This window comes from Sus scrofa, chromosome 5 (assembly GCF_054392235.1).
Source record: "Sus scrofa isolate SSC_HxYL_T2T_F1_AM1 chromosome 5, Sscrofa_HxYL_maternal_Yorkshire_Landrace_v2.0, whole genome shotgun sequence".
NCBI classification, from domain to species: domain Eukaryota; kingdom Metazoa; phylum Chordata; class Mammalia; order Artiodactyla; family Suidae; genus Sus; species Sus scrofa.
Window position 1 is genome coordinate 57,749,630 of NC_139387.1, and position 25,311 is coordinate 57,774,940.

A 25,311-nucleotide genomic window follows, 5' to 3' on the forward strand; every position below is an offset into this window, starting at 1 on the left:
ATTGTGGTATGTTATATTACAAAAGTTAAGAGAGTAAATCCTAAGGGCTTTCATCACAAAGCAAAAAATTTTTTTTCTCTGTGTTTAATTTTATATCTATATGAGACGATGGATGTCACTAAACTTAACTGTGGTAATCATTTCATAATGTATGTAAGTTATGTTGTACTCCTTAAGCTTATACAGTGCCATATATCAACTACATCTCAATAATATTAACTGGAAGAAAAAATGATTATATAATTTAGATTCTAAATACTGATTTACAATTTTTCTATACAGAAAATAAAATACCTTAGTCACTTTGACCTGAAGTTTTACAAAAGCTGAGACTCCAGTAAATGAATTTTCAACCTCATTTTCTAAGACTTAAAAAGTCACAGAAAACTAAGACAACCCAAACTTTTTCGCATGCATATATTACTACACTGCCCCAATGTTGATCTTTAGGTCTATTCAAAATAGCTTCCCTACTAAAAGAACTTTTTTAAAAAGGTCTCTATGGTGTCAACACACACAATGCAAAAATCTACCCAATCATAGTGATCGTTTATATGAGGCTTACTTCCAAATAAATGTTCTTCACTGGTTTCCTGGCCCTCTACTTCCCCACTTTAATAGCGATTGCTTTTTTTCCCCTTAGAGTTGGCTGGGGGAGGAGAAGCAGTTAAATTTCTGTAGTACTTTCTGAGAGTCAAATGAATTAATGCTTATTATACTTAAATGCAAAGAGATAAATGAAATCTGATTTTATCCACAGTAACCTTAGTTATCTTTGAAACCCTATATATAGAGCAAAGCAATGTAAAACATAATCTCAAATGGAAAAGTAATTTTACCTCTTATTGATGTCTTCATCTACAAATCCTGTAGGAATGAGAGAGAAATATTTTCCCATCTTTAGCCATAGATTAGATTTGGGAATCCAGCCATTGTGTGCATGAATAGCATGGATTTTAGCAAGCTGACGTGCTATTAGCCTGTTTAAAAACAAAACAGCATAAAGAAGAAAGGTGTTAAGCACTCTATAGTTCACACTGACCCAGGCAAACTGAAATATCTAAGGTGCCTAGTTATAACATGATTTATTTTTACCATATATGATTCAAAATAATGTGGCAAGTCAGAAGAGGCAAACAAATGTTTAGAATAGAAGTAGTAAGAAACACTTAAAATGAATACAGTGATATTGTCTAAAAGGGATTGAGTATCTGGATATAGGCAGCCTATTTTGCTCATACAATGTTTGGGACCAGTAGAACAATACATAACTATAAATATAAATGATTTCAAAGTGCATGTTAGATATTAATCACTGATGCATTTAAATTGCACTGGGTCATTTTAGTTTTAATCTTTTGAAGTCACTGATAAAGGGCAAAAAAAGTTACTAAAGTAAAAAAGTAAATGGGCAGAGAAATAGGTTTTATAAGTTAATTTTTTTAAGTGTGTTAACAACCAACTCTCTGAACAAATGTTAGGATTTTATGATGTGAAATAGTGAATAGCAAAATATATGTAATTCTGTTCTTTAACCCACCTTAATTTTTTAAGAGAAACACTTATATTGTTGTTCTTAAACTTTAAGCTTAAAGTTTACATGTAGAATCAAATTCAGCAAGCTCCTGAGCCTAAAATTGCTGCAACTGTGCAAGAGTAGTGTCTTATGCATTCCTCATGTTGTTTTCACACTCTCTGAAAAATAAGTGTGATGAGGTTTCACTATAACCGAGTAAAATTTGCTTTGGGCTTTTATTCTGATGATCAAGTTAGGATTCTATGGATTCTGAAGTTGTGTAAAAGGAGAGACATAGGTATCATATTGAGACTAATTTTTTTCCTTTAAGGTATTGCATTCTTGTCCAAAATGGGAAATTTGGCTGATTTGAGTATGCAACCATGCAAAAAAAGTCTTAATGCATTACCAAAATATTAAAATATATGATATTTTTAGGTATGCATTTTGGTTCATACCTCACAATTAGCAAATATTTTTATATAAATGAATATTTGACTGACCTTCCCCTAAGAATACTAAAATATATTTATATTATATATACATTATATATATTTATTTATTTATTTTATGCCAATCTCTCATATTTGCATAGAAGGCTAGGCCCAAAGGAACACACACTACTTTTTTTTTTTTCTGGCAGTGCCTATGACATGTGGAAGTTCCTGGGCCAGGGATCTAACCTGTGCCACAGCAGTAAACAGACACAGCAGGGAATACACAGGATCCTTAAATCTGCTAAGCCACCAGGGATCGCCTGAACATATAGTACTTTAAGCACCAGGAAACTTCAAGAAAAAGTCAAATGATGAACAAAATCAAAACAGAGTGAAAATATACATATATACATGCACACATGTATAAATACATACATGTGTATGACACATACATATTTGAAGCTAGTAAGAATTTGTTTTAAAATTTTAAGGAGTGGAGTTGGGACAAGAGGCCTGAAGAACAGTGATCCACGTTACATAAAACTCAAGGGGTGAACTATATCAACTGAACATTATATCCTAGAAATGGTGACCCAACAAATGAGATCAGCGATTTAGGAGAAGAGTCACATATTAGAACAGAAATTTAATACAACAAATTCTATTTGCTGTGAGCTTCGAAAATAAACAATAATGTCATTTTTTATAGTTTTACCCCAGAGTTTGTATGAGTCCTTGATTTGCAAAATACAAAATGTAGTCTCAGAAGTTATCAAAACGTAAGTTATTGAGCTAGGAGTGACTGGGATGACAATTCTATGGTAAATACTTTAAAATGGCCACAACTGCAAGAAACTCTTACATGTCAATGGAATCTGTTGAACATAAATACCTGCTAGAAGAAAAAGTACCTACCAGTTTTGAGTGACTTGACTTTTCTGGCATAAAGGTGGCTAAGTGGAACTGAGTCAGGATTTGAACTGATTATGTGATGCAAAAGCCAAGGCCTTTCCGCTATAGTATATTACAGTAAAACCACACAGAATTAGTTGGGTTTTCATTCTGACTTTGCCATTTGTATTTTCAGTCTATCCTCAAGAAAATCATTTCATTTCTCTGAGTCTCAGTTTTCTTACAAAGAAAACCAAATTACTGGAATAATCTTAAAGGTTGCCTTCAAATCTAACATGCTATATACTCCTGAATACCAGAAAAATTTTATATAAGAATTTACTCAATTTAAAGATCTAAGGAATTTCCTGGGAGCTCAGCAGGTTAAAGATCCAGTATTGCCAGTGCTGTGGCATAGGTTTGATCCCTGGCCTGGAAACTTTTGAATGTCATGGGCATAACCAAATATAAAAAAAGAAAGATTTAAGTTCAGTAATGACAACAGGAATTTCACATTCATATTCATATACAAAGACCCTGTAGACTATATTCCATTTCATACCAATTTCCTACTGGTTATAATAGAAATATTAAGTAAACACAAACTATGGAGTGAAAGAGGCAAAAATTTCCAAATAACACTAATTTTTATCAAAAATTATCAATATTTTCTCCTTTAAACAAATCTCTGAAATTACAGGTGAAATTATAAAAATTTTATATAAAAATTATATATGAAATTTTAAAAACATTTCTGAATAATGTGATACATACTTACTCAAATGGAAAACAAACTAAAATATTAATAATCATCACACAATAGCAAATTAATATTTACAAAAAATCTATTTGCAAAACTTAAGTCCTAATGATTAATATTTTCTGGTCCTTTTTTTTTGTATTTTCTAGGGCCGCACCCACAGCATATGGAGGTTCCTGGGCCAGGGGTCTGATTGGATCTGTAGCTGCCAGCCTACCCCACAGCCACAGCAATGTAGGATCCGGGCCGCGTCTGCAACCTACACCACAGCTCACAGCAACGCGGGATCCTTAACCCACTGAGCGAGGCCAGGGATCGAACCTGTAACCTCATGGTTCCTAGTCGGATTCCTTAACCACTGAGCCATGACAGGAACTCTGATTATTTTGTTTGGTCCTTTTTTTTTTTTTTTTTTTTTTTTTGTATTTTCTAAAATAAATTACAGATATATCTGCCCTATCTATAGGTGCACTGTTAAAAAGAATTTGATTATATAATGGACACAACATTGACATTAAATGACAGCATCATGCTTATATAATAGATAAAAATGTATTCAGTGTTGTTTAAAATGTTTTGTAGAATTTTCCTATGTAATTTTAAAAAATAGTGGCAAATAATAATAGCAATAGTTGAGATTGGTTTGTCAATATTATCAGTAAATACTAACACTAAGTTATTCTACAAGAGGCAAAGACCATGCCTTACTCTTCCATGCTAGCAATAAGGATGCCAAGCAATAAGGATGCCAAGACCATTTGATGGCAAAAGACAGTCTTTTCAACAACTGGTCCTGGAAAAAACAGGCTATCCATATGTAAAGGAGAGAAGTTTCTGAATCTTTTTCTTAAATCACGCATAAAAATGATAACAACGTGGATCGAAAAATCTAAATATAAAAGCTAAAACTATAAAACCCTTAGAAGAAAACATGGGGGAAAGCTTCATGACACTGGACTTGGCAATGATTTCTTGGATATGACATCAATAGCATAGATAACAAAAGTAAAAACAGATAAACTGGAGTACATCAAAATTTAAAACTGTGCATCAAAGGACAAAATCAACAGAATAAAAAGGTAAGCCACAGAATTAAGTAAAATATTTGTAAAATATTTGTAAGTCATAAAGTACTCTTACATCTTGACAACAAAAGACAAACAATCCAATTAGAAAACTGGTAGAGGACTTGAATTGACATTTCCCACAATATGATACACAAATAGCCAACAAGCATAAGGAAAGATGCTCAACGTGACTAAACATTAAGGAAACAGAAATTAAAACTACAATGAGATACCACCTCCTCGAAGTTATGATGGCTACTACCAAAAAAGAAAAAAAAAAAAAAAAAATAGGAGTGTCCGTCATGGTTTTTAGCAGGTTAAGAACCTGACTAGTATCCATGGTTTGACCCCTGACCTCGCTCAGCAGGTTAAGGATCCAGAATTGCCATGAGCTGTGGTGTAGGGTGCAGGCAAAGCTCAGAGCGGCTGTTGCTGTGGTTGTGGCATGGGCTGGCAGCTGCCCAGGAATTTTCATATGCTGCAGGTGCGGCCCTAAAAAGCCAAAAAAAAAAAAAAAAAAAAAAAAAGCAAGGACTTGGAGAAACTGAACCCTTGTGCACTGTTGGTAGGGAATGTAAATTTGTGCAATTGCTATGGAAAACAGTAAGGTAGGTCCTAAAAAAATTACAACATGATAAGCAATTCTATCTCTTTTCCTTTTTTTTTGCTTTTTAGGACCGCACCCACCAGATGCTGGCCTACACCACAGCCGCAACAACACCGGATCTTTAACCCACTGAGCGAGGCCGGGGATCAAACCCGCAACCTCATGACCACTAGTGGGATCCGTTTGCAATGTGCCATAACAGGAACTACGCTGCTTCTGATTATATCCCCAAAAGATTTGAAAACAGGGTCTTCAAACATCATTTGCACACCCAAGTTCATAACAGCATTATCCACAATAGTGAAAAAGTAGAAGTAACCCAAACGTCCACCTATGGATTAATGAATAAACAAAACTTGGCAAACACATACAAAGGAATATTAGCCTTAAACAAGGAAGGAAATTCTGACACATGCTACAACATGGTTAAACTTTGAAGACACTGGGCTAAGTGAAATTAGCCAGGCACAAAAAGATAAAAATATGATTCCATTTATACAAGGTACCTAGAATAATCAAGTTTATACAGATAGAAAGTAGAATGATAGTTGCCAAGGCTTGGTAAAAGGGAGAATGGGAAACTTCTTTAATGCACATACAATTTTAGTTTTATAAGAAAAAAATTGCATAGATTGGTTGCACAACTATGTGAATGTACCTAACATTACAGAACTGTACAAAAAATGATTAAGATGGTAAATTTTGTTATATGAATTTTATCACAATTTAAAAAATGTTAATTAAATGGTCAAAAAATATAGTTCTTAAAAAGCCTTCATTAGAGAACGTCAATTGTTTTCTATTAGTAAATTTCACATACAACTATATAAAAGCTCTTCATTAAGGTGACTTAGCATTATTTAAATAACCATTAATTTGTATTTGTATACTCAAAAGGTAATACAAAATTAAGTTTTCTGATTTTCACTATCATAGATTGGTCCTTCTTTTACCTACTCTCAATAAGATAAGGTTTTACTGAACTAATACCAAGGCAAATGGTACTTGAAAATTCCATACTCAATAAAGCCAAATGTTTGAAAATCTCAAGGCTGCAAAGAATTCCCTCAAATACCCACTAATACTGACTGCTCCTCCTCTTGGAAGTTTTTAAAAAATTGAGAGCATTATTATAATAATAACAGGCATTTTTTGAAATTAGAAAAAAAATCCCTAATCCTACACCATTCCATCAGAATGAACTTTTTTACAAACTCCCTTTGGGCTTTCACATAAGCAAATTATTGTCTGACTTATAGCTATAGTTCAACTATTAAGCTGATTTTTTCCTTTTAGTCCTACATCAGACATTTTGCATGTTTTAGACAATATTCAAAATTATAATTTCAATAGAAACATAACACTCATTTGTGCTGATATACCTTAGTTATACCATATTAAAGAGTTGCCATAACACAAATAAGCATATAACATTCTTTTATATATTACGCTACTGATTTCCAAAAGAGAACATTACCAATTTTACTGCAACCCACAGTGTACCAGTTCCACTATAATATCCTCAGCATTAGAAAATGGTGTTTGTTTAGTTACATTCTTGACAAATGTGCAGTAATTCACTTTAAACTGCATTTCTCCCATTATGTCTATTGCTGGATGGTTTCGATTAAACTTCAGCTAGGATTCCCAGCTCTTATGGCAAGTTTTAGGGAAATACCTGATGAGAAAATTCTTAAACATGTTTGATTTAAAAAAAAAAAAAGTTAAAGGTCTCTGCAATACTTGATTGCTACAGAAAAGTTCAAATAAAACAGATTAGGGAGTTCCCATTATAGTTCAGCGGCTTAGGAACCCAACCAGTATCCATGACAATGTCGGTTCAATCCCTAATCTCGCTCAGTGAGTTAACTATCCGGCATTACCGCAAGCTGCAGTGTAGATTACAGATGCAGCCTGGATACGGCATTGCTGTGGCTGTGGTACAGGCCAGCAGCTGCAGCTCCCATTCAACCCCTAGCTCCAGGAACTTCCATATGCCCCAGATGTGGCCCTAAAAAGAAAAAAAAAGATGATAAATTTCCATGAGTTGAACTACTCGCTAAGCATTAGCCAGATGCAATTCATCTTTACCTAATATTACCCTCAGCTTCCTTTTTTTTTTTTTTTGCTTTTTAGGGCCATACCACAACATACAGAGGTTCCCAGGCTAGGGGTGGAACTGGGGCTGTAGCCACTGGCCTGCGCCACAGCCACATCAGATCCAAGCCGTGTTTGTGACCTACACCACAGCTCATGGCAATGTTGGATCCTTAACCCACAGAGTGAGGCCAGGGATCAAACCTGTGTCCGAATGGATGCTAGTCAGATTCATTTCTGCCGAGCCACGACAGGAACTCCTGTTATCTTATTTATAAACTAATTTCCCAACTATACCACAGTAAACTATCTGTACTTTTTTTTGAAAATCTTCTTTCTTCTTTGTATACTTATTTAGTTTATTTTTTCCCCAAGGTTATTGTATGTCACAGACTGTAAATTACTAGTAGGGCAGAGACTCTCTGAATTAAACATAAATACGCAAGACTAAATTAAACATAAATACGCAAAGTAGATACTTTTATATGCAAATTAGATACTCTTTATTATAATAACAATATAGGCAAGTAGCTGTGTCTAAAGAAGCCAAATAAGAGAATATTGTGGACTTTGATCTAAGGCTCAAGACCCTTTCAGGAGGTTTGTGAGGTTAAAACCATTTTTCAGGCGTTCCCGTCGTGACTCAGCCTAAACGAATCCAACTAGTAACACGAGGATGCAGGTTCGATTCCTGGCCTCACTCAGTGGGTTAAAGGATCTGGCGTTGCCGTGATCTGTGGTACAGGTCACAGATGCAGCCTGGATCTGGCGTTGCTGTGACTGTGCTATAGGCCAGAGGCTATAGCTCCAATTTGACCCCTAGCCTGGGAACCTCCATATGTCATGGGTGCAGCCTTAAAAAAGACCAAAAAAAAAAAAAAAACCTGCTTTTCATAACGTATTATTTACCTTTCTTCACTCTCATTTTCTAACAAGTGTACAGTATAGTTTTGAGAAGCTACATAAGGTGGTATGATGATGTCATCATGCTGACAGCTAAAAAAATGTGCACTTGACATTCTTTCATTCTAAAACATTTGTTTTAATTGCTAACATGGTAAATACTGATAAACATAACTCACATAAGTAAAAGTTCTTTGAATCCTAGAAGTTGTAAAAGGGTCTTGAGACCAAAATGTTTGAGAACTCCTGATTTAAACTACGAATGAACTTGTTTTCAAATCAAACTCTTTAATTTTGAAAGAACAGAAAAGTTTTAACAATTTTAGAAAAATGATTAAGCGTATGTAAAACATTATTCTTATAGAAAACATAATACTTTGAATTAAATAATTAGAAGTTTAAAGAGTAAAAAAGACGTGTTAACAAAATTAAAAGAATCTTAGAGTAAGCAAGAACTCCAAAACTATGAGCAACTGAGTAACAAAACTTAGTGTAGGAAATGTACAATATTTTTTTTTTTCTTTTGTCTTTTTGCCTTTTCTAGGGCCACTTCCTGCGGCATATGGAGATTCCCAGCCTAGGAATCGAATCGGAGCTGTAGCCACCGGCCTACGCCAGAGTCACAGCAATGTGGGATCCGAGCTGCGTCTGCAACCTACACCACAGCTCACGGCAACGCCGGATCATTAACCCACTGAGCAAGCCCAGGGACCGAACCCGCAACCTCATGGTTCCTAGTCGGATTCGTTAACCACTGCGCCACGACGGGAACTCCGGAAATGTACAATACTTTGATTCAATCTCTACTTTAAAAAATTAAGAAGTCTTTTCTTTTCTTTTTTTTTTTTTTTTTTTTTTTTTTTTGTCTTCTTAGGGCCACACCAGCAGTAAATAGAAGTTCCCAGGCTAGGGGTCGAGTCAGAGCCATGAGCCTGCCCACCTACACCCCAGCAATACAGGATCAGAGCCCCGTCTACACCCCATACCACAGCTCACAGCTCACTGGATCCTTAACCCAGTGAGAGAGGCTAGGGATCAAACTCTTGTCCTCTTGGGTACTAGTTGGTTTCATTACCACTGAGACACGATGGGAACTCCTGAGCCTCTGCAAAAGGCTAATAATCCTAGCAAAACAAGACAAGACAAAACCTGAAGTGAAGAAAGTTTTTAGATTAACACAGTTGTTCAAGGAAAGAAAAGGTCTTTTTAAAAAACATTTCCATAGTGCACATAGTACTCCTTATTTTTCAAAAGGAAAAGTTATTTAGAAAAAGAAACGTACCTGAAAATGGCAGGGTTGCAGACATGCTTTGGATCCAACGCTTCTCCCTGTATAAATTCATAGCATAGTCCATTGTTGAAGGTACAGTAGAGTTGTGGTGCACAGCCATGAGCCTGCAACACTCGGAAACTCTTCACTTCTTCCTCTCGATCAACTAACAACTCAGTCTTATTGCCATAAATTCGTACCAGGACTACGTCCTCCATTGTGTTGCCCACATAACAGCCAATAAGCTTATTTGTGATTCCATCTGTGAAAAGCTGCCAAAAAAAAAAAAAAAAAAAAGAAAGAAAAATGGGAGAAAAACCAATTATTTACTTTTAAGGAAAATAATTAAACACTAATTGAAAGACAGTATCTACTTTTTTTTCTTTTTAGGGCCACACCTGCAGCATACGGAAGTTTCCATGCTAGGGGTTGAATTGGAACTGTGGCTGCTGGCCTACATCACAGCAATATGTGATCTGAGCCACAGCAATGCCAGATCCTTAACTGACTGAGTGAGGCCAGGGTTCGAACCCACATCCTCATGGACACTAGTCAGGTTCGTAACCTGCTGATCCACATCAGGAACTCCAAAAATATCTACTTTTTAACATAACATTTGAATATGATTTTGCCTAATGCCTATAATTTTAATTCTAGATTTTAAAAAATGCTATTTAATTTGTTGCTCTCTTCTCTCTCCTATGTCTAATAGATTTGAAGGTCTCTGAAGACATAGAGAAAGCAGCTCTTTTGTGAGCATAGCATATGACATAAAAAAATCTTTAACAATGCTCACAAGTTTAAATATACATGTATAATGTACTGTAATTTGTATTATGGTAAATCTCCAACTTATAAAAAACTAATTTTTTTTTTTTTTGTCTTTTTTTGTCTTTTGTCTGTTGTTGTTGCTATTTCTTGGGCCGCTCCCAAGAAATATGGAGATTCCCAGGCTAGGGGTTGAATCGGAGCTGTAGCCACCGGCCTACGCCAGAGCCACAGCAATGTGGGATCCGAGCTGCGTCTGCAACCTACACCACAGCTCACGGCAACGCGGCAACGCCGGATCCTTAACCCACTGAGGAAGGGCAGGGACCGAAACCGCAACCTCACGGTTCCTAGTCGGATTCATTAACCACTGCGCCACGATGGGAACTCCAAAAAACTAAATTTTAAACATTATTTTCAACGATTACTTAACATAATATGCATTAGAAACTGTTTTAAGTATTCAGGTTAGAATAATTTAAACTTGAATGCTAAAGCTAAAAGAAATAAATAAATAAATAAGCACAACCTTACTTAGAAATAGAGGTAACTAGAAGTTTCTTTGATATTTTCTAAAAGGGAGTTTGAGGACTTTTAAGTACTTAAAGAACTTTTTTAGACTGAAGTACAATGATATAATAAAAAGCAAACAAATGATTAGCAATACTAGTTCTTTAAGTCTGTTAAAAAATTAACTTTTATTTTCTGCTACACTAATTTACCCAGTTATATATAACTAAGAGCTTTTGGAGGCTCTCAGGTGGAATAAAGGGATAGGAAAGTGAAAGTAAGAATTAAGGACACTTTTCCCAAGATAACTTGGAAAGAATAGGAATAATGCACAATGGATAAGTTTTATACACATTTAACTAATGCCTAAGAAAGAGGGTAAAAGTTCCTATTTTGATAAGAGTGTTGTAATGATAAATGACATCTGAAAAGGCCTGAGATCTTCAGTTGAAATGTGAAACAATATATTTACTTATCCTTAGTCACCTACTGCAGGTCAATTTTATGGGTTAATGTGGAAAGATTTATTTTAAATACCTATATTTTTTGGGTATGTAGAAACATGCAAACATTGCTTTCCACCTAGGTTTCAAAAAGGTGCTATGTATGGAGACACTAACAAGAAGCATACGCATTTAAACTAAATTCCATCATTTTACTAAAATCTATTTTGAAAAGCATGTTGTTTCTTAATAAAATGCCATATCAATTCACACATGTTATTCTGTAATTTCTCCAGATGTCATGCAGAGATAAAGTATTTCAATTACTGTAATAAAGTCTGAGAAATTAGCATTCTGAAATGCTTATAATGAATAACACTCTAATAATCCAGGACTCATAATCTGTTTTCTACATCCTTATAACAAATAGTAAGGACTTAATACTTAAACATAAAAACCCATATAGAACATTAATGTTTTCTTGATCTAGCTTACAACAAATGTATTCTTTTGCTCTTGCCTATAATAAATTTATTTAGTTGTGCCTGCTACAGTATACATACAGTAACATACATAAAAAGATATATGCACTTAAAAGGGCTAGAAATGATAACATTACTAAATAAACTATAAAACATATATAAGGATGACATAGGATTCCCAACTCCCATGACACTAACCCTAATAATCTCTATTGTACAGTCACCTATCTGCCATGAAATGACAGTCACAATAAATCTGTAGAGCAAAAAAATAAATATATGAAAATATAACTTCATTTATAAGAATATTTTATGTATAGATAAGGATAAAAATGTGTGCAAAGATATCCAATAAAAATATTACGTAGTTTCAATCTTATTTCTTGTTTCCCTCTAAGTAGTTTAAACTTTTTTCTTTTGGCTTATGTGTGTTTTCTCACTTTTTTTTTTAATGCAATGAATCTAGTTTACAGGTGAAAAAATTAAATTACTGAGAAAAACAAAAGAAATCCAAGAGCTAGGAACAGACCTGGCACACACATCAAGGCCTGCAGACTGTTGAACATAAGCAAATTGACAGAACACTAATATCAGATGAGGCCACTCTGTGACCATAATGGAGCAAGACAAAAACAAAACCACTCTGTAATCATGTCTGAACATAGACAAAACTATGAATTTTTTCTAAGCCACAAAAACGACCAAACATCCTCCTAGTCTGGCTAGTGTGAAAGACTGCTGCTCCTTTTCCAGTCACAGCTTTGGCCCTGCTTCATTCCTCCAGTCCTCTAGGTAAGATGTGTTACCCACAACAGCAATACACTGCCCCTTTTCCTTCCTGACAGCCCCCAATCCAGAGGAAAGCCTTGTTTCCTTGAACCCTCTCCCAAATCACCCAACAAATTCATACTAAGCCCTTTTTACACTCACATACTGAAAGCCCCACTATTCCACATGGAATAATTCTTCCTTAACTGCAGGGAGTAATAAACCCAACTTGTTCAGCTATTGGCATGTTCCTGATGATCTCTTAAGATTTCTGACTTTAAAGATGTATATTATTGCTTTTTGCTCTTGGATGATTTTTCACCTCATATATAAACCAACAAATAATTTCAATGTGCTGAACTTCTGAAACATGCAATTAAAAATATACAAGGCATATACTAGGTATGTGTACTATATCAAATATACACTAGAAATAAAAAATTCCACCTCAGGAGTTATTGTGGCTCAGTAGATATGCCATTGGTACAGCCCTAAAAAGACTGAAATGAAACGAAATGAAACGAAACAAAATAAAACAAAATTCCACCTCAATAGAAGGGGAACAAAACTAACACAAATATCATGGAGCTCCTTTTTATAGGGTTTATCCTGCACTGCTTGTCAAGTATTTAAGATAATACTAGTTCTGACGATGAACAAAAGAGCAAGACTGCTTGAGTGTAAATTCTGGCTGTGTTAGCTATAAGCTGAGTAACCTTAGGCAAGTCATTTAACCTGTATGTGCTTCATAAACCTCATGTTTAATATCAGCATTTTAGAATCTACTTTATAGGTTCTTATGAGGATTAATAATCAAAAGATACACAAAAGCACATAACAACAAAGTTCCCGGCACACACTAAGAACAAGTATGCAGATAACTATATATTTAAATTTTATTCCTGGGCATCTATCCAAAGAAAACCATGACTTGAAAAGATACATGTACTCCAATGTTCACTGCAGCACTGTATACAATAGCCAAGACAGGGAAACAACCTAAATGTCCATCAACAGAAGAGTGGATAAAGAAGATGTGGTATATATATACACAATGGAATATTATTCAGCCATTAAAAGGAAAGAAATACAGCATTTATAGCAAAATGAATGGACCCAGAAATTATTATGCTAAGTGAAGTTAGGCAGACATTGAGACACCAACATCATAAGCTATCACTTACATGTGGAATCTAAAAAAAGGACACAATGAACTTCTTTGCAGAACAGATACTGACTCAGACTTTGAAAAACTTATGGTTTCCAAAGGAAACAGGCTGGGGGGTGGGGGGATGGACTGGGGGTTTGGGATGGAAACGCTATAAAATTGGGTTGTAATGATCGTTGTACAACTACAAATGTAATAAAATTCGAGTTAAAAAATTTAATACAAGATAGCAAAATAATTTATGAGGAAATCATACAAGTTTAAAATTAACACAAAAATCTGTGTTATAGATTAGCCCTGGATTCAATGCTGCTGCACTGGTCCCAACTAACAATTCTTAAAAGCAAGACCCAAAAGATTTAAACTATTCCAAAAGCCTATGAAAACGATCCAGTGCCTGACAAGGTGAAATTCTCGATGTTTGACATCCAATGAAAGATTATCTGGCATGCAAAAAAGGCAGAAAAATACAATCCACAATGGAGTGGGAGGGAGATCAATTAATTGAAAACAACCAGAACTGACACAGATGCTAGAATTAGCAGATGTTAAAACTGTATTTTAAAAAAGAAAATTTTGTATTCTATAACACAAAGTTAAGCAGAGACAAGATATGAAAAAGCCCCGAATCAAACTTCTCAAGGTATCTGAGGTGAAAAACACACTAGATGGGATTTAAGAGTAATTCACATATGGGGGGGGCATATTTTAATAAGAACTATCAAAAACATGGAGTTCCCATCGTGGCACAGTGGTTAATGAATCTGACCAGGAACCATGAGGTTGCGGGTTCGATCCCTGGCCTTGCTCAGTGAGTTAACGATCCGGCGTTGCCGTGAGCTGTGGTGTAGGTCACAGACAAAAACAAAGACAAAAAAAAAAAAAAAAAAAAAGAACTATTCAAAACAAAACACAGAGGAAAAAAAGAATTATCAGAAAGAGAGAGAAGAGCATTCATTAACAGAGAGATTACACATAAAACTACATCCCCAAGGGACCTCATAATAAAATTGCTTAAAACCAGGAATAAATTACTTCATGGTACCAGTTCTTTTTTTTTTTTTTTTTTTTTTTTTTTTTTTGGTCTTTTTGCCATTTCTTGGGCCACTCCCGCAGCATATGGAGTTTCCCAGGCCAGGGGTCTAATTGGAGCTGTAGCCACAGGCCTAAGCCAGAGCCACAGCAACATGGGATCCAAGCCATGTCTGCAACCTACACCACAGTTCACAGCAACACCGGATCCTTAACCCACAGAGCAAGGCCAGGGATCGAACCTGCAACCTCATGGTTCCTAGTCAGATTTGTTAACCACTGTGCCACGACGGAAACTCCGGTACCAATTCACTTTATCTTCCATTCACTGAGGCACATTTCAGAGTCACTTCCTCTCCATCCCCCAAATAAAAAGTGTTCTTTCTGGGTTATTCTTAAATCCACTTCTGTTTCTCCATCCCCACTTCTACCACCCAAATCCAGGACCTTGTCAATCTCCTATCTGTAGTATTTTAATAACCTCATTGGTCTCTCTTTTGCCAGTTTAACCATCTTCTCACTCACCCAAAAATTCACTCACTATACTGCTACCAGAATAATCCGTCTAAAACACAAATATGAACATGATGACTAGCAATCTTCAAATGTTCCACACTGCTTAGAGGATAAAGTTCAAGCTTTTTAGGCCATACATGTTCCTTAATACGTTCCAAGCTATCTAGCAATCTACTTAACAAATTCACCATTCTTTTTCTTCACCTCACTAACTTTTAACTTCCTTCAAAATTCCAACACAGAAGTTATATCTTCCAGGAGACAATTGCTAAACTCAGGTAAGACATGAATACTTCTCAACAATTGCTAATACCTTGTACATAACATGCACTGTAATTTCTTAATGATATTTGCCACTTCATATTTTACAGTGAGTTTCCCTGAGATTTGGAACTTATGGAAAAGAAGAAAAAGGTGAAAAACAGGAATATAAAAGATGAGTCAAATAGAAAAAAAAAATTATAAGATAGTACGGTGAAAAACTCAACAGTACAGAACAGAAACAGTACAGTAACAGAAACAGACTCACAGACATAGAGAACAGACTTGTCACTGCCAAGGAGGGATTGGGTGGTGGAGGGGAGAGGAAGGGGGATGAACCGGGAGTTGGGGTTGGTAGATGCAAACTATTATATTTAAGATGCATAAACAACAAGGTGCTACTGTAAAGCACAAGGAATTATATCCAATCTCCTGGGGATAAACCATGACGGAAAATAATATAAAGAAAGAATATAAATATGTATGAATATATATATATATACACACACACACACACGTATGACTATACACACACACACACATGTATGACTAAGTCACTTTGCTGTAAAGCAGAAACTGCCACAACACGGTAAATCAACTATAATTTAAAAAAAAGAAAAAAAAAACTCAACCATATGAGCAGTTACATTAAATGTAACATAACTAAATAATCCAATTTAAAAATTAAGTATGGGAGGTCCTGTTGTGGTGCAGCAGAAATGAATCCTACTAGGAACCATGGGGTTGCAAGTTCAATCCCTGGCCTCATTCAGTGGCTTAAGGATCCACCGTTGCCGTGACCTGCAGTGTAGGTCTCAGACGTGGCTCAGATCCCACATTGCTGTGGCTGTGGTATAGGCTGCAGCTGAAGTTCCAATTCAACCCCTAGCCCGGGAGCCTCCATATATCCCCCCCCCGGGGGGGGGCGAAATAAATAAATAAATAAAAATTAAGTATGAAAAAGAAAACTATAGGCTGTTTTACAAGACATGTAAAAGAATGATGATGTACCTACACCATATCAGACAAAATAGATCCTAACTATATATTCTGAAACATAGAGATATTTAATAATGATAAAAGGATTGATTAATCAAGTCTATACAATTCTGTATGCATACAATAACATAACTCAAAAAAATTTTTTTTGCTTCCACAATAATTGTTTGAAACTTGAGCACATCTCTCAAAAGCAGATTTTTAAAAAACAGGGAAAAACCATTACATATAAAGAGAGCTGAACAAAAGAATTAAAAATCCAACTTAGCTGACATACGCAGAACATTGTATTCAACAAGAGAATACGCATCCTTTTTAAGCATACATGAAATATTACCAAAACTTGACTACAGGTATGGTTATAAAGCAAGCCTCAATAAATATCAGAAGATTAAAATCATTAGGAGTATCTTCTTAAACTACACTGAACGTGAGCTAGACATCAATAACCCACCACACACACACTTCAGGTAAAACTGGTTAAGATGGTAAATTTATTGTTTTTTACCACAATAAAGAAAAAAAACTTATGGAGTTCCCACTGTAGCTCAGTGGATTAAGGACCTGACAGTTTCTCTGTGAGGATGTGGGTTGGATCCCCACCATCGCTCCATGGGTTAAAGATCAGTGTTGCCATAAGCTGTGGCATCGCTTGCAGATGCAGCCCAGATCCAGGGTTGCTGTGGCTGTGGCAGAGGCCACAGGTGCAGCTCCAATTCAACTCCTGGCTTGGGAATGTCCATATGCCACAGGTGCAGCCATAAAAACAAAATGAATTCATTACCATAAAGTAAATAGTACAGACATATATTTCTATCAACAACACTTTCAAAAACAGAAAAAAAAGAAACAGGTGGCAACCTGACACTAAAACTTGTCAAGGACAATACAAAAAAGGAAAACTATAGACTCTCTTCCACACAAAAATCCCAATTGAAATATTAGCAACTGATACAACAGATATAAAAAGGAGAACACATCACAATCAAATGGGCTTTGCTCCAAGAATACAATGACTTTTAACATTCAAATTATTCTAAAAAGTCAACAAAGGAGTTCCTGCTGTGGCTCAGCAGTAACAAACCCAACTAGTATTCATGAGGACACAGGTTCAATCCCTGGCTTCGTTCAGTGGGTTAAGGATTTAGCGCTGCCATGAGCTATGGTATCAGTCACAGACATGGCTTGGCTCCCGGATTGCTGTGGCTGTGGCTGTGGTGTGCAGCTATAGCTCCAATTCAACCCCTAGCCTGGGAACTTCCATATGCCATCAGTGCAGCCATAAAAAGACAAAAAAAAAGTCAGTGTAATTGAGCTCAATAACAGAAAAATGGAGGCAAATCATGTAACCACTACGAGATGCAGAAAAGTACTTGATAAAATTCAACACTCATTCATGATTAAAATACTTAACAAATCAAGAATAAAATGAAACGTCCTCAAACTGATAAGTGTTCAAAGAAAACCTACAGCAAAAATACATAGCAATAAATTATTGAAAATGTTCTCCCTCAGATTGGAACAAGGCAAGGATGTCCCACCATCACCTTCTATTTCAATATTGTGCTGATGTCCTAGTCAGTGCAGTAAGATAAAAACAACAGTAACAACAAAAATAGGAATGTGAAAGGAAAAGACTAAACTGTCATTATTTCCAGATACAGAGAAAATGCACAAAGAATCTATTCTACATTTTAAAAATTAGAACATGTGGAAAATTCACTATAAAACAATCAATTGAATTTCTGTATACCAACAGCAAACCATTTTTTTTTTAAATGATATCCTTAGGGAGTTCCCATTGTGGCTCAGCAGTAATGAACCAAACTAGTAGTAGAGGAGGTGGGTTCAATTCCTGGCCTCGCTCAGTGGGTGAAGGATTCAGCATCGCCATGAGCTGTGGTGCAGGTCAAAGACACAGCTCATATCTGGAGTTGCTGTGACTGTGGTGTAGGCCAGTGGCTACAGCTCCAATTCAATCCCCAGCCTGGAACTTCCATATGCTGCAGTTGTGGCCCTAAAAAGAAAAAGAAAACAAAACAAAAAAAAAACCCTTTAGATAACATCAAAAAGCATCAAATTCTTAGAGGGCAAACAATCAAATGAAAAAATGCAAGATCTCCATATTGAAAACTTCAAAACTTGAGAGAAACTAAATAAGTAGTAAATAGGACATACTACATTTGCAGACTGTTGAAACTAAAAAAATGGGATATACCATATTTATATTTATTTAAAATGCCAAGAATAGTCAAGGCAATTTAAAAGAAGACAAAGAGAGTCCCATACCAAGGATTACAGTAACTACACAGATATCAAGTCCTAGAAGCAAAGCTTGAGAATAATCAAGACATTGTGATGCTGGGGCAATAGAGACAAAACAGACTAAAGGAACAGAACACAATTCATAAAAGACCCATATCAGTGATAGATATCTGATTTATGACAAAGGTAACACTAAAAATGGAAAAAAGGTCTTTTCAAATAAGTGATACTGGATCAACTGATAACCATTTGGAAAAAAATGAATCATGGCCCCCTCTACCTCATAAAGAATTTCAGATCAAAACATAAAATATCAAGACAATGAAGCTTCTATAAAGAAGCAGTAGTTATTCTGGGAGAATATGGGGATGCTACTGCTGATGGTGAAAATTATATGCAAACTGGAGTGTTGATATTATGTGAGGTGGTTCTGTCTCCTTTGCCAGAATTAACACCAAGATAAATGTCTTACAGTAACACTTCCCCTATTTTAGCACTATAAAACATAGTTATTAAACATATTATAATATTAACATATTATAATTAATATCTTAATTAACATATTATAAAACATTTTAGTACTCTAAATCAAAATGACATAAATTCAGCCTTCAGCCAGACCACAGCAATTAGGAACTTAAAGAATTGCCCAAACCTTGCCAGGCTGCTATTTGAAGCAACACAGAAAACCTAGTGGACAAAAAAAAAAAAAAAAAAAAATTACAGCTTTAATGAAACCTTAGAAGCTAAAGTGATTATCAGTGACTTTAAAAGTTATCTTGAGACCCCCAAAACATAATCCAATACCTTCTTTTAGTATGTGACACTGTCCTGCAACTACAAACTCTGAGATGGTAAAAATATTGAACTCTACCTTAGCTACTATGAAATTTCTTTAGTACTTAAAGATGATTAAGTTGGCAAGCAGGGAAGCAGAATTTTGATATTTATTTACAGTCTAAAATGACTGATTGGAGTTCCCGTTGTGGCGCAGTGGTTAACGAATCTGACTAGGAACCATGAGGACACAGGTTCGATCCCTGGCCTCGCTCAGTGGGTTAAGGATCTGGCGTTGCCATGAGCTGTAGTGTAGGTCACAGACGCAGCTCAGATCTCAAGCTGCTGTGGCTGTGGCACAGGCCGGCAGCTACAGCTCTGATTCGACCCCTGGCCTGGGAACCTCCATAGGTTGTGGGAGCGGTCCTAGAAAAGGCAAAAAAACAAAAAAAATAAAAATAAATAAATAAAATGACTGATTAATTATTTAATTCAAATGAATGAGCTCCCTCTGTCCTATAATATAACTGTAAAGACAAGCTTCCATTTTTCTTTAAGACAATGGCTGCTAGACAAGCCTAAGAAGCCGAGAAAGATGGAATTAACACACATCAGTTAACCGTCTTGCAGAAGAAACTATTGGATTCCACCATCTTCCAAAATAACAAAATTAAAAGCAACATAATAACAAACAAAATACCATTTTCATGTCTCCAACTGGCAAAAAAAATTTTAATTTAATATCACGGATTGGATAAGGTACACGGAAATAAATACTTTCCAACACTGTTTTGAAGATTACAAATTATATCAAAGTGAGAAACATCACGACAGTTTTATGTTGACTTAAATTGGCTATAATACCCAGTTACTCAACTAAACAATAGCTTAGATGCAACTTTGAAGGTATTTTACAGATTAACCAGTTAATGTCAAGTAAAAGAGTGATCCTTATTCAATCAGGTGAAAAGCTATAAAAGCAAAACCTAGGTTTTCCTGAGACATTCTTCTTCAATATTCTGGTAAAGTTTTCAGTTTACCAGACTGCCCTAAAAATTTCAGATTTACCAGCCTCCAAAATTGTGTGAGCCAATTCCTTAAAAGAGATTTTATATATATATAATATTCATTCCTATATATATAGGAATACATAATATTCATTCCTATATATATAGGAATATATAATATTCATTCCTATATATATATATTCATTCCTAAATATATATTCATTCCTATATATACAGGAATATATACTATTCATTTCTATATATATATATAGATATATATTCATTCCTATACATACATGCATTCATATGAAAATTTAAAAGTACATCTCATAGGGAGTTATTTTTGTGGCTCAGCAGTAACAAACCCAACTAGTATCTACAAGGATGTGGGCATGATCCCTGGCCTTGCTCAGTGGGTTAAGGATCCAGCACTGCCACGAGCTGTGGTATAGGTTGCAGACAAGGCTCGAAGCCAGCATTGCTGTGGTTGTGGTACAGGCCATCAGCTACTGCTCCAATTTGACCCCCAGCCTGGGAACTCCCATATGCCACAAGTACAGCCCTAAAAAAAAAAAAAAAAAAAAAAAAAAAGTACATCTCATATATCTCATACATATATATATACACACATATACAGAATGTATGAGATTCTGTTTCTCTGGACAACTCTAACACATAGGTTTTACTTTTAACCTTTTAATTCCACTAATAAGAATTTACTCTATGGAAGGCAGCCATGTTCACCACTATACCACTAATGCTACTTAAGAATTTACTCTATGGATATACTTTGGAAAGTTAAACAAAATATACATACAAAAGTAGTTCATTACAATACCATTCTTAATAACTAAAAAATAAAAATGTCTCAATGTTGTTTAAAAAATATGGGGCAGATTATATATACTGACATGAAGATGTCCAAGAAAAATTAGTTTAAAAAGCAAAATATAGAAAAACCTAATTATGTATATAAAATTAGGTTTATATAGGTATACTATATTTATAGACACAGGCAGATAATGTACACTGGTAAATACACAGCTTGAATTTTTTATAAGTTCAAAAGAAATTGTTCACAAATTATCTTTGAGGAGAATGACCTGGTATTGAAGGAGTTAGACTTAATTTTAATTTTATAGCCACGTTTATGTTTTAAATATTTATCAAGGGCATGATATCATTTTTTAATATTTTTTAAACAAAATCAATAGGTTTAGATAGAATATGAGCCTAATTTTCTTATTTATACTTTTTACTTTTTAGAATTTTTTTTTTTTTTCTTGGTCTTTTTGCCATTTCTTTGGGCCGCTCCTGCGGCATATGGAGGTTCCCAGGCTAGGGGTCGAATCGGAGCCGTAGCCACTGGCCTACGCCAGAGCCACAGCAACGTGGGATCCGAGCCGCGTCTGCAACCTACACCAGAGCCACAGCAACGTGGGATCCGAGGCGCGTCTGCAACCTACACCACAGCTCACGGCAACGCTGGATCGTTAACCCACTGAGCAAGGGCAGGGACCGAACCCGCAACCTCATGGTTCCTCGTCGGATTCGTTAACCACTGCGCCACGACGGGAACTCCCTACTTTTTAGAATTTTTTAAAACCTCGTCACATGATGTTTAACATGACCAAATATTTGTTTGTACCTTTCAAAAATTGTGGTCAATACCATACAAATATGGAAAAATGTTTATGAAAGGCTACATGAAAGAAATACAAAATTGCACATAAGGCGCAATTACAACAACGTAAAATATTTAAGGGAGAAGGTAATAAAACAGTTGATTTTTAAATAAAATAAATAGAAGAGTTTTTTTCCCCCATTCAAAATTTTAATATTGTGATACATCTTTTCAATAAAACTAAATTACTTCATATTCATATAGTCCCTTACTAAAAATATTCATATAGTATATGAATAGCATATTATTTTCTCAGAGTACTGACACAGTCAGTAATGAGTATATTATTTTCTCAGAGTACTGGAAAAAATGACTAATTCAGAATACTCTGTTTTGCTAATTTAGTTTTTTAAAAACTGCTATAGTGATTACCACTAGAGGGAGGGAGGGAGAAGTCAGGCTCAAGAAAGGAAATGAGAAATATTCTGGGTTGCTGGTAATATTTTCTCTCTTTCCCTGGGTTAGTGCTACAAAGATACCTGTTTCATGCATTTTTTCTATATGTCTGTTGTACCTTACAATTTTTAAAAGGGTGATAAAAATTTATCTCTTTATAGCCCATCTCTTATATCAGAGCAAAATAACTCCTTATAAGATAAAATCCTGAAAAATATAACCTTATTCCTTAATTATAGGTCTTTCATTACTTCCCCATCTTTGTCACCCACCAAATACAAAATAAAACAAAAAAACCTTTAAGCTTCCAGTTTCCTCCCTTAACCTGCAAGCAATTAACATAGTCCTGCACATTTATTTTCTGAAATGTCAGATCTGTCCCTTATTTTCATCTTTAAGGCCACTGTCCTAATTTGGATCCTAGCACCTCTTATCTGTACTAAAAGATAACAGTCTCTCCTAGGTTGTCTTTCACAAACATTTTTTAATGCAATACACAGGAAGATATATGTCACCTAATTCAGTACATAGACACTTTTATATGAAACTGAAACAAGCTTCCTAAGATAATACTTATTTTATTACTTATAGTTCTCTCTGATCTATCCTATCACATCTTATTTTAATCCATCTTTTTAAACTGTAGACGTTTTAACCCACTATACTGATTTAGCATCCTTTTAGTGTACAGTAGCCACCAGTTTCAAAAACCAATGTCCCTCCTAAGTGATCACTTATCCCCTAATTTGAAACATTTCCTTCAATTGTAATCTGCTATTTCTCTAAAAAATATATAACTAACCTGCTTAAAAACATCCAACAGCTTCCATTAGGTCTGAAATAATAAAATACCGCCTCCTTAATGAGGCATAAAACCTTCATACCTAACCACTCCCTTTTTTGAAAATCACTCCCACTTCTTTTCTTGTTTACACACTATTCAGCCTAAGATCTCATAGTCTAGCTTTGTGAAAGCAGTTTTTCTTTGCCCAGAAATACTTCCTCATTCCATCTTCTATCTTTCCTCCTAAACTCAGTTCAGATACCCTCTCTTCTATGAAGCCTTCCCTCCTTCACTCACCCATGTTGTGGAAAGGAATGCCACTGAAAATTAGCATTATACCAGTACGGAAAAAAAATACATGTTAAAATTACTGAATGTCAGGAACTTAAAATTCTTTCAGAACAATTTTCCACTTACAAATGGTGGGGGAATAGCCAGGTAGAAGTTGGAGATGAGAGATGGAGGCATGAAGTACTAAAACATACTATGCGTGATTTTATGTAATGCTTCTATTTCATTTAATTTTGTTTCATTTAATTCTCCTGATATTCTACTCTTAGTAGTAAACTTAGTACTAGTAGTAAAATTACTATTAGTAGTATAGTAGTTAAATTCTACTATTTTCTACTATTCTACTATTTTCAAGGAGAACAGTAATTCCTTTTATAAAGATTTTTAAACTTGCTAAAGGTGACAAATGCTGGAATCAGGATTCAAAAACCATCCTCTTTTCACTTCATTATGCTGAGGCCCCAAAGAGAGGTGAAGTGGTTTGCTCAGTCCAAATCACACAGCTACTAATACCTGAAAATTACCTAGCCCATTAGGCCAACTTTTTGATCATGTTATCAAAACACCTGGGTACCTATCAAATATTGCATCTCTCTTAGCCATAGTCAAATAGTCTCAGGTCTTACTACCCACCTGAATACTATAGTATTAGACAGGAACTATCTTAAAAGAAAGCTGAAGTTAATTCCTTTTCTAAAATAATGTCACATGCAGAAAAAGTAATGCAAATTTATGTTCAAGGGAACCTAAAGCGAAATCTTTCTATGAGCTAAGTTCTAATTTTTAAGAAATTAATTTTGCGCAGAAATGGCTTCTCTAAATCATAATATACAAACAAATTTTTCTTGGACAAAGAGCAATAATTCATAAGATGAGTCATCATCCCATCATTACAAACTCCGGTTTTATTACAGTCTACATCTATCTCACACTATTGTTGTGTGGAAATGCTTTCTTTATAAAAAGTAAAATATTATTAAATAAAACACTGACTGGGGGAGTTCCCATTGTGGCTCCCATTGTTACAACTAGTATCCCTGAAGATGATTAGTATTCACAAGGATACAAGATCCTTAACCCTGGCCTTGCTCAGTGGGTTAAGGATCCAGCATTGCCGTTGCCGTGAGCTGTGGGGTAGGTCACAGACGCGACTTGGATCCTGTGTTGCTGTGGTGTAGGCAGGCAGCTGGAGCTAGGATTTGACCCCTAGCCTGGGAACTGCCATATGCTGCAGGTGCAGCCCTGAAAGGGAAAAAAAAAAAAAAAAAAAAAAACACTGACTGGTATTGTTTTAGATCTACTCTGCCTATTCTAAGATACTATACTCCACAAAGCTCACCATTCCTCTTATACCATATTCTTTTAATCTCGTACAGATAGGAAAAAATAATTAAGATTCTACCTAAAATGAGATATGTTATTCCCTGTGATAAGTTTTGAGCAAAAACTGACCCTCTATCATTTTTGAATGCATTGAAGTCTTTTCTGCTTGCATCTGGATTTTCCAATATGCTCTTAACAGCTCAGCTGGCAGAAATAAGTGCCAGGTAAAATAAGTATTACTAGAGTAAGCTAAGGTAAATAAGTATTACTAGGTAAGCTTCTGATGTTT

The 25,311-nt window shown here is 35.3% G+C and overlaps 1 protein-coding gene across 4 annotated transcripts in view; it reads right to left on the reverse strand.

Annotated features, from left to right (window-relative positions):
- Positions 1-25,311, reverse strand: part of ETNK1 (ethanolamine kinase 1) — a 55,818-nt gene that overhangs the window by 27,652 nt on the left and 2,855 nt on the right. For all 4 annotated transcript variants that reach the window (XR_014803728.1, XR_014803726.1, XR_014803727.1 and 1 more), the window contains exons 2-3: positions 9,561-9,820; positions 840-980 (exon numbers count right to left, since the gene is read on the reverse strand). Coding sequence is in view for 1 of the 4 variants with exons in the window: in XM_021092211.2 (XP_020947870.1) it covers positions 840-980; positions 9,561-9,820 (401 nt within the window). In the remaining 3 variants the exon portion in view is untranslated. The remainder of the gene's footprint in view (positions 1-839; positions 981-9,560; positions 9,821-25,311) is intronic.